At 37.6% G+C, this 12,227-nt stretch overlaps 1 protein-coding gene across 8 annotated transcripts in view; it reads left to right on the top strand.

Moving 5' to 3' along the window:
- The window catches only part of PDK3 (pyruvate dehydrogenase kinase 3), a 60,120-nt gene that overhangs the window by 31,594 nt on the left and 16,299 nt on the right, over positions 1 to 12,227 (top strand). For all 8 annotated transcript variants that reach the window (XM_026075402.1, XM_026075403.1, XM_026075410.1 and 5 more), the window contains 2 exons: positions 6,598 to 6,782; positions 8,892 to 8,981. In XM_026075402.1, the coding sequence (XP_025931187.1) occupies positions 6,598 to 6,782; positions 8,892 to 8,981 (275 nt within the window). The remainder of the gene's footprint in view (positions 1 to 6,597; positions 6,783 to 8,891; positions 8,982 to 12,227) is intronic.

The raw sequence follows: 12,227 nt of genomic DNA, 5'->3' as shown, positions 1-12,227 counted from the left end.
CAAGGTGGTTATGAGGCTTCTAGTACCATTTATGTTCCGTATTTAGGTAATTAAATTTCAGCTTTTTGTGGATTTCAGAAGTTTAAGGTAGATCAAAATATTCAAATGTTTTAAAAATGCTTGATATTTTAGAAAGTTACCATGGGGACCTGTTTTTGGAGTCTGTTCATGATTGCCAGATGTGTTATCTGGCTTTTTCATATGGACAATGGGCATTCTTAATACTGTTTTATTGTAATGTAAAATTTTGTTTGAGATGTTCTAAATTAGTATGATGTACCAAATATTTACTCATTCAGAATAATTGTCAAAATCTTTGAGACCTTGCAATTATAGTATTATATGTGTTTATAATTAAATAAAGATGTTGGGAACTGAGATAAAGGCCAGCTAGGGACTCTGACAGTGAAAACAGAAAAAACCCAAATTATCTGATTAAAGATCAAATTTATTCTTATTGGGTAGGCTACAATATTGGGTAGGCTACCTAAGATTAGAAGGTCAGATTAATTTTTCTGCTCTTTGTGTGTCAACTCTTCCTAACATTCTGAAGGCTATGTCATTTAATTAAATCTTGAGCTGTAATTAGCAATTATTTCAATATTCTTGGCAAACTGAGTCTTTTTAAAATTACTCTTAACAACCGTGTCCATATTTCAGCTGTAATAACCCAGCAGAATAAAGTTTAAAAAAAAAAAATTACTCAACTGCTGTACCAGTATTCCATATTGCAGGTGTCTAGCCCTATCCTACTTTTATATCTTTGTGGTCAGAGGAGAACTGGGAATACTGGTAACTCTACTAGTTAATGAACTACTTATCAATGGAAGAAAATGAGTTCCAAGAGTTCAGTTATGTTTACATAATACTTTTCTGTTCTTTGTAATTCCATGCATCACTGAATTCAGAATTTGACCCATTATCTGCAACTTTGTGGGTAGTGTTTTTAGTGATGTATAAATAGCAATAGTACTTACTTCACCAGATCAGTTTGTTTAGAGAAAGACACGTGGAAGTTCACACTGTGAAGTGTGCCCAGTCCTTTGAACCAGAGTCTTTCTTAATCTAACAGTATCTGTGATGTGTATCTCTGTGTATCAGGTATATGGTGATGTATAAAGAGGGGTTTGGAGCCTGCTCCATCTCTTGATTCCTCTCAGCTGGAGTCCTGCTCCTGCACTGAGCTATAGCTGCTAGCTTGAGGTTACAGAAAAGCCACTAGACCCAGACCTGCATCCTTGGGGCTCTAGACATCACATTGCCCATCCTTGTTAGTGCCCTGTGTGGTATCAGATGACATGTGCATTTCATAGTGGGCTCATCTCTTCTTCCTTTAACTTAATTAGTATTTGAAAACCTGAGACTGCCCTGGATGAAAGTTCTTCTGCCCCAAGAGCTTTTGTGTGGAGCTGAATGTGGTGTCCAGGTCAGGCTCTCAAAAATCGTGAAGGCTTCTAGAGTTGATTTTTTTTGGTAATGGAATGAGCACCCTGTTGGTCTTTTGGTCAGCTGAGGTGGACCTCAGCTCCTTTTACTGATAGTCAAGTTAACAATATCTCAAGCGAGAAAAGGAGCCAAAACCATTTTGCAAAGAGGTTTGATATCCACAGCTGTGCCCTGCCTCAGTTCTAAAGAAAATAGTCTTTTGTCACCAGTATCGTATTCAGAGATAGATGTCCGGTAGTCCTGTTACGTCCCAGTTTTCTGACGTCAGTCACGTGATGACTTGAGTATTGTTGTTGGTATGACTCTTTCCAATGCAGGTATTTAGCGGCCTTGAGTACCTGCCAGCAGCTAGAAAAACTTTTTTTGTCAAGGTAGAGTTATTTTTGTTTTTTGTTTTTTTGTTTTTGTTTTTTTTAGTGCCAGATTTGGAAGGGGAGGGGGTGTCTTTAATTCCTTGGTAAACTCTAACATTTCTTAAAGATCTCTGAAAGTTTTCCAGTTGTCCTTTAAGACAGGGCCTGTGTCTTGTCTCTTTGGCTGACCACTCAGCTTGGATCGAGGCCAGGTTGGATGCTCGGGGCTCAGGCATGACTTCCCAATAGCTGGAGCATTTTGTTCCTCTGTCCTCCTCTGCTCACGTTGCTTGTTTCTTTTTAGAGACCCTCTTACCCCCTCCCTGTGGTGTATATAAAAATGTCCTCTGACTATTTGTGCCACATGTCTGCTTGTCCGGGGAGCCCAGTCAGATATTCGAAGAATTCAGGGTGGTCTTTCTGAGGAGAACATTTTCCATATCAGTGTTCTGGGATTATGGATGTTGTCCATGTACTGGCATAGCTGTCTATGAAGCCATGCAATAAAGTGAATAGGAAATTGATTTGGCTGAAAAATAGCCATATTAGTCCCTGATCTATTGCACCACATGGCTTACAAAAAAGCAGCAGTACTGGCACACTGGAGGGGCTGAACAGGTATCAGCAGAGACTAAACTAATGCTGATGCTGAAAAACTCCTTGTCAAACTAGCCCAATTTATGTCTGCTCTCAATGCATGAGTTTGAGGACATCTGTTCATTCCAAAATATGTTGCCTTTTCATGTACATTGGACAAAATCCTTAAAAGGGACTTTGTGTCACAGTATTTCTGTGATGCAGAGGTTTAGAGGTGATTCGGTTTCTTTATTATGGTGGTTCTGCTGCTTAGTGGCCTGTATGCTGCTGACTTACCACATGGTTGTCAGGTCAGTGTTGCTGTCAGTCATATGGGCGTATGGCAAAAGCTCCAAAACCTCTGCATTTTTGATAGCATGAATATCTTTCCTTGAGCTGTAGAGTAGTCAGGTGGAAAGCTTTTCACAGTTCTGTCAGGCAGTGTGGTTGCAGGAGTGTTAAGATAAGGTGCTGACACTTGGTAGTGTGTGTAAACTAACGGGGGGGGGGGGGTGTTGCAATTTCCCGGAGTGTCAATACGCGGGCTGATAAACACACAAAGGAAGAATTGTTTTTCGAAAAATGAAGGTTTTGTAAAATGTGTTGTTCATATGTACATTCAAACCCAGCTTACCCCACCCCCTATACCTGTGAGTTTCTTTGCTGATTTTTGTCTTTCTCCTACCTTCTTTCCTGGTGTGTGTGTGGGGTGGCAGGGGGCGGGTCTGGAGCTGCGAGCAGCTAAAGCAGTATCAAGGTGAATGTGCATGTACATAACATACTCTGAAGAAACTTAGTAAAGAAAAAGAAATTTTCTTTCTGCAACACAGATTAAAACAGTGATTCTGTTAGCAGTTTGAAATAAGTAAATATTGAAGCAGATTTGATTCAGAAGATGCCATTTTATTACTTTGAAGTAAGGTGAAATATTACTTTATAGTACTTTTATAATGCTCTTTAATATTACTTTTACTACACTTTCTAGTAGAGAAATCTTTCAGAGTGTGAACTTGTGTCTTTCTGGTGATTCTCAACTACCAGCAAGCACTTCTTCAAAACAAGAAACAAAAAACCCTAAACAAAGCAAACCTCATGTACACAACCCCAAAACAAACAAAAAATCCCATTGCAGATATGTTGCATTTAAAATTAGCTTTTTGACTACTTTCTTCTTTTCTCTAGTTCTTCAGATAATACTATCCATAAAATGGACCTAGAAAAATTCCATCTGCCTTTATATTGAAAAATGTTTTTGTCTCCTTTTCTTCTACTGTGATAGATCAAAACAGAATAATAGTCATTAGAAAGTTACATAGTAACTCGTGTTGTGACATTTGTTAATTGTCTTTGCAGAAATCTATGGGTTTAATTTATTTAATAGCTATGCTGATGTCTCAAACACTCTTTTGTTAATACAGAACCCACTGAAGCTCATTCAACTGAAATAGCTTCACATTAATAATTTCTCATCTGTCAAACTGTATTATTTATTCATTGTGGTTTTGTAAATACGAGACACAATTTTGAAAAATGAAATTAAAGTTAAAATAAGTCAAATAAAATCTTCAGAACTATCCTGCAGTTGATTTTTCTCAGCCAGTCCCATGAGAGAGTATTTTAAAAAATCCTCGATGCATTCTCCCACAATATGGTTACAAGTAAAAGCTTCAGATGCCTTTTTGGGTTTGCATGGGGGTGTGGAGGAGGGGGGAAAGGAATGGCAAGATTAAGGAGACATGTTTAGTTCTGGCTTCTGCCTCAGCACCTTGTAATGTGCATATATACTTCCATGCGTTTGGTCCTTTAAAAGCATCTAGTTCATGGAAACATTTGAGTGAAATCAGCTTTGAAAACAGAACAGGAGGCCATCCTCTCCCTGTAATACTGAAGAATTCCTTTCCTGTGTGTATTTGCACTTGTTTGAACTTGAGCTATAACTTGCTGCTCTGTGACAGGTAAACGTCCCAGGCCTTTGCTTGCCCATCTGGCATGCTCTGTGCCTTGAAGCACTTTGGTAGCGGCATGTCAGAGAGGAGCTTGCCCTCCTGGAACGTGTAAGCACAGTAAGGTATATACCGTAGGTAGTGGGGCTATTTAAAAACAAAAAGCAAAGCTGCCAGCGAGTCAGTAGACAGTGCTATTAGTTATTGGGGTTTAGATGTTACGATTGTCAGTATTGCTTCTCAGCTCTTTTTTAAGCTAATCTCTTTGCTCTGAAACAGAGAAAAAGCTTGAGTACAGCTAGGCACTAGTCTTGTCCAGAAAGCTAACACTACTGCCCCTGCTGAGTCTGTGAACCTTCCGGTTGAGAGAAGCGGCTGAATGCCCCATTTGGGACACGGGGCAGGTAAGTCTGCCTGGACTGAACATACCACAGTGTATCTTGACCTCTGTACTGTTGAATAAAAGGTTTGTTTTGAAGACTTTAGTTTTAAGCCAGCATGGTCATTGATATGAAACATTAAAAAAACATTAATAGCAGGGAAAACAAGATTTTATGCTGCTGTGCTCCTCTGCAACCAAAACTGTTTTGCTGTTCTCAGCTGTGAAGCAGAGAAATGAAAAATTGTTGAAACCTGTGTCCTTATCATTTAACTCTGATCTGGGTGGCTACAGATCACACAGAATCAAGACTTAATAAACAAGAAGAGTCTACAAACCTTTTAAGCATTAAAATGGTTTAAGATATCCTGTCAGCAAGATTGATGAGTAGGTAAAAGCAGTCTTTCTGTACTGTGCAAGTCTTCAGATTGGGGACTTGGGCAGTTAAGACTTCCCCTTTTGTAAGCAATGAACTACAGTTTTGAAAAACTAATGGATTGTTTGTTAATACACCTGCAAAAACTGGTGATTAGACAGAGGCTGGTGAAAAAGCTGTTGAAAATGAATCCTACATTCCTTTGCAGCTGGCAATGTAGAGTGGGAGAAATCATTTTAAAAGCATATCACTTGTTAAGAATGGTACATTTTACTTTCAGTCTTCTTGGACAACTGGTTGTGAAAAGGAAAGAAGCATCTGCTTTAAATCTAGTGGCTAATTGGTAGCCTTTTTACTTTTGATGGTTTTAATGTACTTTCCTGCCTTAGTTGGTGTGCGTTGTACTTCTAATAAAATAATTAATACATTATCGCATTTTCCGTGTTCGTTATATATCTACTGAGAATGTTTTGCAGTTGGTTCTTTTTTTTAAAAAGGCATCTGTAGATCTGCAGATCTAGGCATAACCTAACAAATTTTGCTTTCTTTGGAAGTCTGCATTTTATTCTGTGTGTCTTTTTTAAGAAGAACATATCATTATGGTGTTTATAATCTGTTAATATTAGAGAATGTGGCAGAGTTGAGTAGAGCTGATTTTTTCATGTCTAGGCTTTACAAGGCTATTAATATCCTGTTTAAAGTGTGTATGAGCTTGCATGTGAATAGAAAGGATGAGCACTTTGAAGATCATAAGTGTTGAGCTGCCTTGACAGGAAAAACAAGAATTGTTCAAGCTGTTTCAAAATAGGTACTGTTAAAAGCCATGGAAGTCATATCCTAAAACTTCTGGACCTACTGCAGGGAAGGATCCTTAGGGAAAGAAAGAAAGGAGAAAAAAAAGCACCGTTGTATGTGTTCTGCCATCCAGTGGTGTAAAAGGAAAGTGAACCCAAGTCGCACAAATAATTACCTATCCTGGTGTTTAAACTTACCAGAGTAGATGTCGGGTAAAGGAAACACACTCTAAAATTAAACTGTGGGTGGTGAGGGGCTTGGAAGCAAGTCTAAAGTGTAAAACCTCTCAGGAAATTGTGAAAGGTCATCAGGTTGCTTTCTCCTTGGTTATGTCTCTGGTCTCCCAGCCACAGTTGGATGCAGGGAATATGAGAGTTACTAGGGTGCATATATATATATATATATATATATATATATATATATATATTTTTTCATATCTTGTTCCGAGTTAACAGTGAGGAGAGACTTAATTTAAATGAATGTTTTGGGGAGAAAGAATTGAATTTGAGGCCCTAAATGTGTCACCCTCATGAAAGGCTGATGTAATATTTCTCCTTAAATAGGCTCTTTTAGGTAGTGCTTTATTTTGATTTCTCCCTTTTGATGATTTTATATTGACTGTGAGAGATAGTAAATAACAGATAAAATGATTATGCTGTGAGGAGTTGAAAACAGAAGTTAAGATTAATTATACTCTTAACATTTTGTTTCTAATTTTGTTTCCTTTAGCTTTTTAGATGTTTTAATTAAAGTCAGGAACAGACACAATGATGTGGTTCCAACCATGGCGCAAGGGGTGATTGAATACAAGGAAAAATATGGCTTTGATCCATTTGTTAGCAGTAACATCCAGTATTTTCTAGATAGATTCTACACCAACCGCATCTCTTTCCGTATGCTTATTAACCAACACAGTAAGTAATTGCTTTTTTCATCTTTGAGATCTCATTAGTTATTGCCTGTAAACCTGACATAGCTTTGTTTTGGTATTTTTCATACTCATGACTAACTCTTACTATTCTGTACTAATTATGGTAAATGGTATAGTGGCAACTAGTTATTTTTGTACTTTTTTCAGTTACCAAAAATGAATCCAAAACACCAGAACTCTTTCTTCCAGAATTGTCTGGCTTCGTCAGTGTGGCTGTCACTTTTTAATCTCTTTGGCAGAGATGCCTTGCATAGTAACACATGAACTATTTTTAGGTAGTGGTAGAGCAGCTGTATCTTTCTGCTCACAAATCTATCAGCATAGTTTGTCAAGTTGACATTTATTTCATCATCAAACCCAAGGTTGCCAAAGGTTTTGAAGAGCTTGTACACTATATGTATTTTCATTGTTAATTTTTCAGCAGCTTATCTGGACTTTTTTCTTGCCTTCTAAAGGAGTTGAGTGAGTTGAGTATTTCTAACTTAAGTTTTAAATTATCACCTTTATCTGCCTCTACTTCCCACTCCCTATTTATGAATAAATACTAAAATTACTCATTCTTTGTCATTAGTTCTATTTCATTGTTTAATAATGTTACTGGTAAACACTTTTTTTAATATATTCGTATTGCAGAGTAAAAGGAGTTACTTGCACATAACTAGTTTGTGCCCCCATGTAGAAAGTGATCTGCACAAAGTTAAGGTCAATATTGTGATCTCTTATAGTGTATCTTTTACCTTTAGCTCTAGAGCTTCATTCACGGCCCAGTATTCTGCTTTTATGAGCCCTTAGAAATACGGGTACATGACAGATAACAGGGAACAAAACTTGAGTAGTGTAAGGTATTTTCCTATAAGTTATATGCTTTTCTAATAACCTTTTATGTGATCAGCAAATGTCATATTATGTGGCTACAAATAACTTCCATGTGGCAAAGCATAAGAGGTAAGATATATATGCAACTTCCTTTACTTTTATCTGGGCAGACAAATGACGGAAACAAAACAAGTCAAAGGCCTTCCTAGAAGAGTGCTAACAATAAGTCAAAGCTTCATCCTAACAAAAATTCTAGACCAAGTATGAACATAATTTGCATTAATTCTAAAATAATGAATTTATTTCACTAAACTGAAGTTGCTTTCCCTGTGGACGTTCTCATTTAACTGTTTGAAACTTACACCAGCTTACAGATGCTTAAAGTTCAGTTAAACTAGTAGAACTTCTCTGTGCTAACAAACCATAGTGATCTATCCATGATGGCAAATATCAGTCTTGAAACACTGAAAAGGAAAAAAAGCAATTGGAAAGCAGAATTTGGAAACAGGTTTTTATGTACTTTCTAGTTCTGTTTAATTCATTATGGACAAACTGTTTCTTACAGTGCAGTTCTACAAGGTGCAGTGAGCCAGAGTATTTGCTTGCCATCACTGGAATAGGAAAATCTTCCATCTTGTCTTTTGCTTACTTCCTACTGCCTCTGTTTCTTTATCAGAATTGACTAGTTGCAAACAGGAGAAAATCGCCCCTGCAAAAATGTATAAAATATTTCTGCTTTTTTAAGAGTTAAACTGGGTCAGTGAAGGGTCTGGTGAGTTCCAGACTTTGAGCAAAGGAGGGAGTGGGGAATATACTGCTGAAAGTCAGGGAGGAAGCTGAGAGAGAGAGACCTCTCTGCTGACTGTGAAATTGCAGCTTAGGTGAGTGTAAAAGGCTTTTAACACTGTCTTACAGTTCTTCAGTCCTTTTTATTGACATTTCCATTATTATGACTGCTCCTGTACTGACATAATGATATGAATGAAGCATTTTACAATTTAGTTGTACCTAATTTGGTAGTCCAGTTTGAAATGGAGATTTTCACCTTAACCCTCACATACCTTTATTTCTATGTTAACTAGTTTTAGCGATAAGGGATGGGGGGGGAGAGGAAGGGGGTAACCAGTCTTCCTAAACAAGGATTTTGGCAATTTGGAAGAGTATCTTTTTACAAAATGATGTGCTATCCAGTAAGTTTCAGATGTCATCTGATTTAAGTTTTCTGTGCTGCTTCAAGTGTAATAGACAATTTGCTGCCATTTCCTTTTCCTTTTAGCACTTCTTTTTGGAGGCGATATTAATCCTGCTCATCCCAAACATATTGGAAGTATTGATCCTAATTGTAATGTGGCTGAGGTGGTTAAAGGTAAGGAGATCAAGCTAATATTTTTGTTGATCCCCCCAGACTTAGAATATTCATACATTTATTATTCAGATACAAAAGACTGAAAATTTATGTCTGCTTAATAAACTGAAAAAAAATAAATGAAAGATCTTCAGTTGCTTACAAATAAGCTCATGAGCTTATTGAGAATTTCTAATGTCTTCATAATTTAGAAAGTCGCAACTTGCAGTATATTAACAGAACTAGGAAGACAAATGAATTTTTTATAACTTTAATCTGTCCTTCTTAAGTACCAGATTAAGTATCTTAATGTTTTGTTAAACCTTAAGTGTTTTTTCCTCCAAAATACCTAGGGGTAGGTTCTTAGGTACTGCTTTTTTATTTAATACTGTTACTAAAAAAAATTAAGAATAAATGCAATTTTCTGATTTTCCTTAAAGACTGATTTATTAAATGTCCTCAGGTGTATGGATACTTTAATGAAACACCACATTTCATCATGTAGCCTATGTGCATCTGAATATATCACAGTCTGTTCTTGGTACAGAAGATGTGTCATGACTGTATCTGAATAATCTGGCACCTTCCCATTTGAAATCTACTTACTTAATGTTAGGAATGTTCATATGCTTGCAGAATGTTAGTACATATGCATGAGGCAATGTTGCCCCCTTCAAGAGCTTGTTTGAAGATTCACGCTCTGAGTATATCTGTTTACAAATAGCTTTTGCTGTAGGAGTGAATCCTGCTCTCTAGCCTTCACTGCTGTTTATGCAGTTACAGGAGGGCAAAAATGTGTTTCTCCCCCTTGCTTTCTCTCAGCTTTTGGGAAAGCAAGAGCAAGCAATCTTATGGCAGAATTTGACCTGCATGATAGCCTATTTTGTAGTGTAGATGCTTTTTGCTATTATCAGGGCTTATTGGTTTCCAGCCTTTTGGCTTTAAAGCAGCCTTTTTTTCAAACCTTTCTTTTCTTTTGATCGTACTCTGCTATGACCTCAGGATAGCATATGTTGCAGATTTGTTGTTTATTTTAATAATACTTCTAATAGCAATGTTTGAATCTGTTTTCATCATCAAATCTGAAGTTGCCATCTGCCTTGGACAGAGGAGTGCATAGTGTCAGAAGGTGCTCAGTCCAGTTCTTAAGTCAAGAGCTGAAAGAGATCTGCATCTGAAGAAATATCTGTCAACAAATGAGGGCATCATGAACAGAGCGTCCAGTGTTGTCTTTGAAAGAAACAAAATGATCTTAAAGGCAGAGCTTATATAGTCAAGGCAATTAGGGTCATTTCCTCTTAGAGTTGGTGGAAGGGTTAATTTGCATTCCCAAAAATGTTCTGGTGCACAGGTGGCATTTGGAGCAATTTGTCAGAGTTTAGATGTCAACTTTGGCACAGTATGTAGTAGCAACAAGCTCAGTATGCCATTCAGAGGTGAAAGAAATGGTTTAAAGAGCTTCACTTCAAGGCAGCTCTACCAAGGATTCTCTCTAACTGCCTGAGGTGGGTCTCTAGATCTCTCATTAACTGTCCTGCAATAAGCTTATTTTTGTCCTGAGAGCAGCTCCAGGCTCGTTCCTGGAACTGGGTTTTAGATGTACTGACAGATCTTGCACTCTGCTGTTTACCTCCGGCCACAACATGAGGAATGCTTTGAACCTTATGATACTATGTCTCCTTTACAGTCTTAGGCCTTTGTCAAAGACAGAGTTGGGTTTTAGAGGAAGGTAGACTATAAGACTTTGCACTCTTTTTTTTTTTTTTTTTTTTTTGCCTCTGGGCAAAAACACTTTTTGCCTAGAGGTAGATAATGAAGGGCCTTTCTGTTCATCTCAAGGGGAAAGGTTTCAGGGTGGCTGCTTCTTGAAAGAGGTATATATTCAACTTGGAGAGGCCAAATGTGTTTATTCAGAGTGCCTTTGTTTTCTCAGGCTTCATGTAGTGGCTGTGTTTGCTCTGCATCCATATAATGAGGGCTTTTGGTTTATTCCAAGCCTGTTATTGATAGGCTTTTCAGAAGCCTTGAGGCTTCCACCACAGGAATCCAGCTTCTGTCCCCTGATGGATCCACATCTGATTTCCACTTCTATGATATGGAAACTCTTAGGAATACAATAACATATTCCTTTCTCCATGTAGAGGGCCGTATGGTTGTAATTGCTACATTGCTATCTTCAACTTCTGATGACTGACTCAAGCTTGTGGCTGTGTTCCTTATGCCCCTTTTTTCTAAAGCACATGATCACTCCCAAGGCCATTAGATGTTCTGAGGTATCTGTGAATATTGTGTAAGTGTAGATATTCCAGCATCTTGTCCCCCTGCCCAGTTGTGTTTACTCCAGGGTGAGGTTCTCTGCATAGCTTTGATGTTAAACAGGATTTTGATCTTTTTATTAGGGCATGTTTTTGTAGTGCTAATGACAGAACCCTTTTAGGAGGTTTTTGGAGTTGACCGTCTTGACACAAGGGATTCCTCCTGGATAGCTGATTTTATGTGACTTTCTAGAGAGCTGATTGAGAACATTCCCAGTGTTGATTAGTTCCATTTTATTAGAGCTCAAGTAGCATCCATGTCAGCCTTGTGTAATATGTCCAGCCTTGCAGATGCCAGAACAACTGGTATAAAGTTTTCCATATAACAGGGCATATACATAGATATGTCTATAGACAACACTTCTTGAAGGAGCACAATTATAGGCAAGTAACCAGTCCTTTCTGGGGGCCAGTGATTTTATTGTCCTTGTGCCTGTCACATAGCTGTGACTCTTGACAGTGACTATTTTGTTTTGTTATGTCACTTTGGACAGGAGGAAGAAGATATATGTAGGGCTTGGTCAAATTAAATTGTTCAGTATCTTAGCAAATTCCTACCAGTCTGCAGAGCTGCCACATCTGTTCATGTGCTTGCTCTTTGCCCATAATAATTATGAGAAAAAATTCATTTGCTTAAACCTCTTTCATTAAGGTAACTTAAACAGCATAGCTGGAAGAGGTTTGAGTCTGTAGCTTCTCCTCATTGAGCTAAAAATTGCTGCTTTTTTCTGAAATGTTTTTGCAAAGGAGATAGTGAATATTAAGAATCATTCAGACAAGAGCACAGCTTGAACTTTCTTGCTGTACTTGACAATAGATATTGCCTGATTTGGATGATGGTGTGTTTTTGGTTCGGTGGGAAAGATTGAAGAATCTAAAAAATGTCAGCTTTTCTGCAAGAAAAGCTTGAAAATCAAGCATCATAAACTTGATGTTTGGAAAAATTGAATTT

The sequence above is a fragment of the Apteryx rowi genome, unplaced genomic scaffold (assembly GCF_003343035.1).
Source record: "Apteryx rowi isolate R43461 unplaced genomic scaffold, aptRow1 scaffold_403, whole genome shotgun sequence".
NCBI classification, from domain to species: domain Eukaryota; kingdom Metazoa; phylum Chordata; class Aves; order Apterygiformes; family Apterygidae; genus Apteryx; species Apteryx rowi.
Note: the sequence above shows the minus strand (reverse complement) of the source record. Positions and strands in the feature narration are given on the sequence as shown.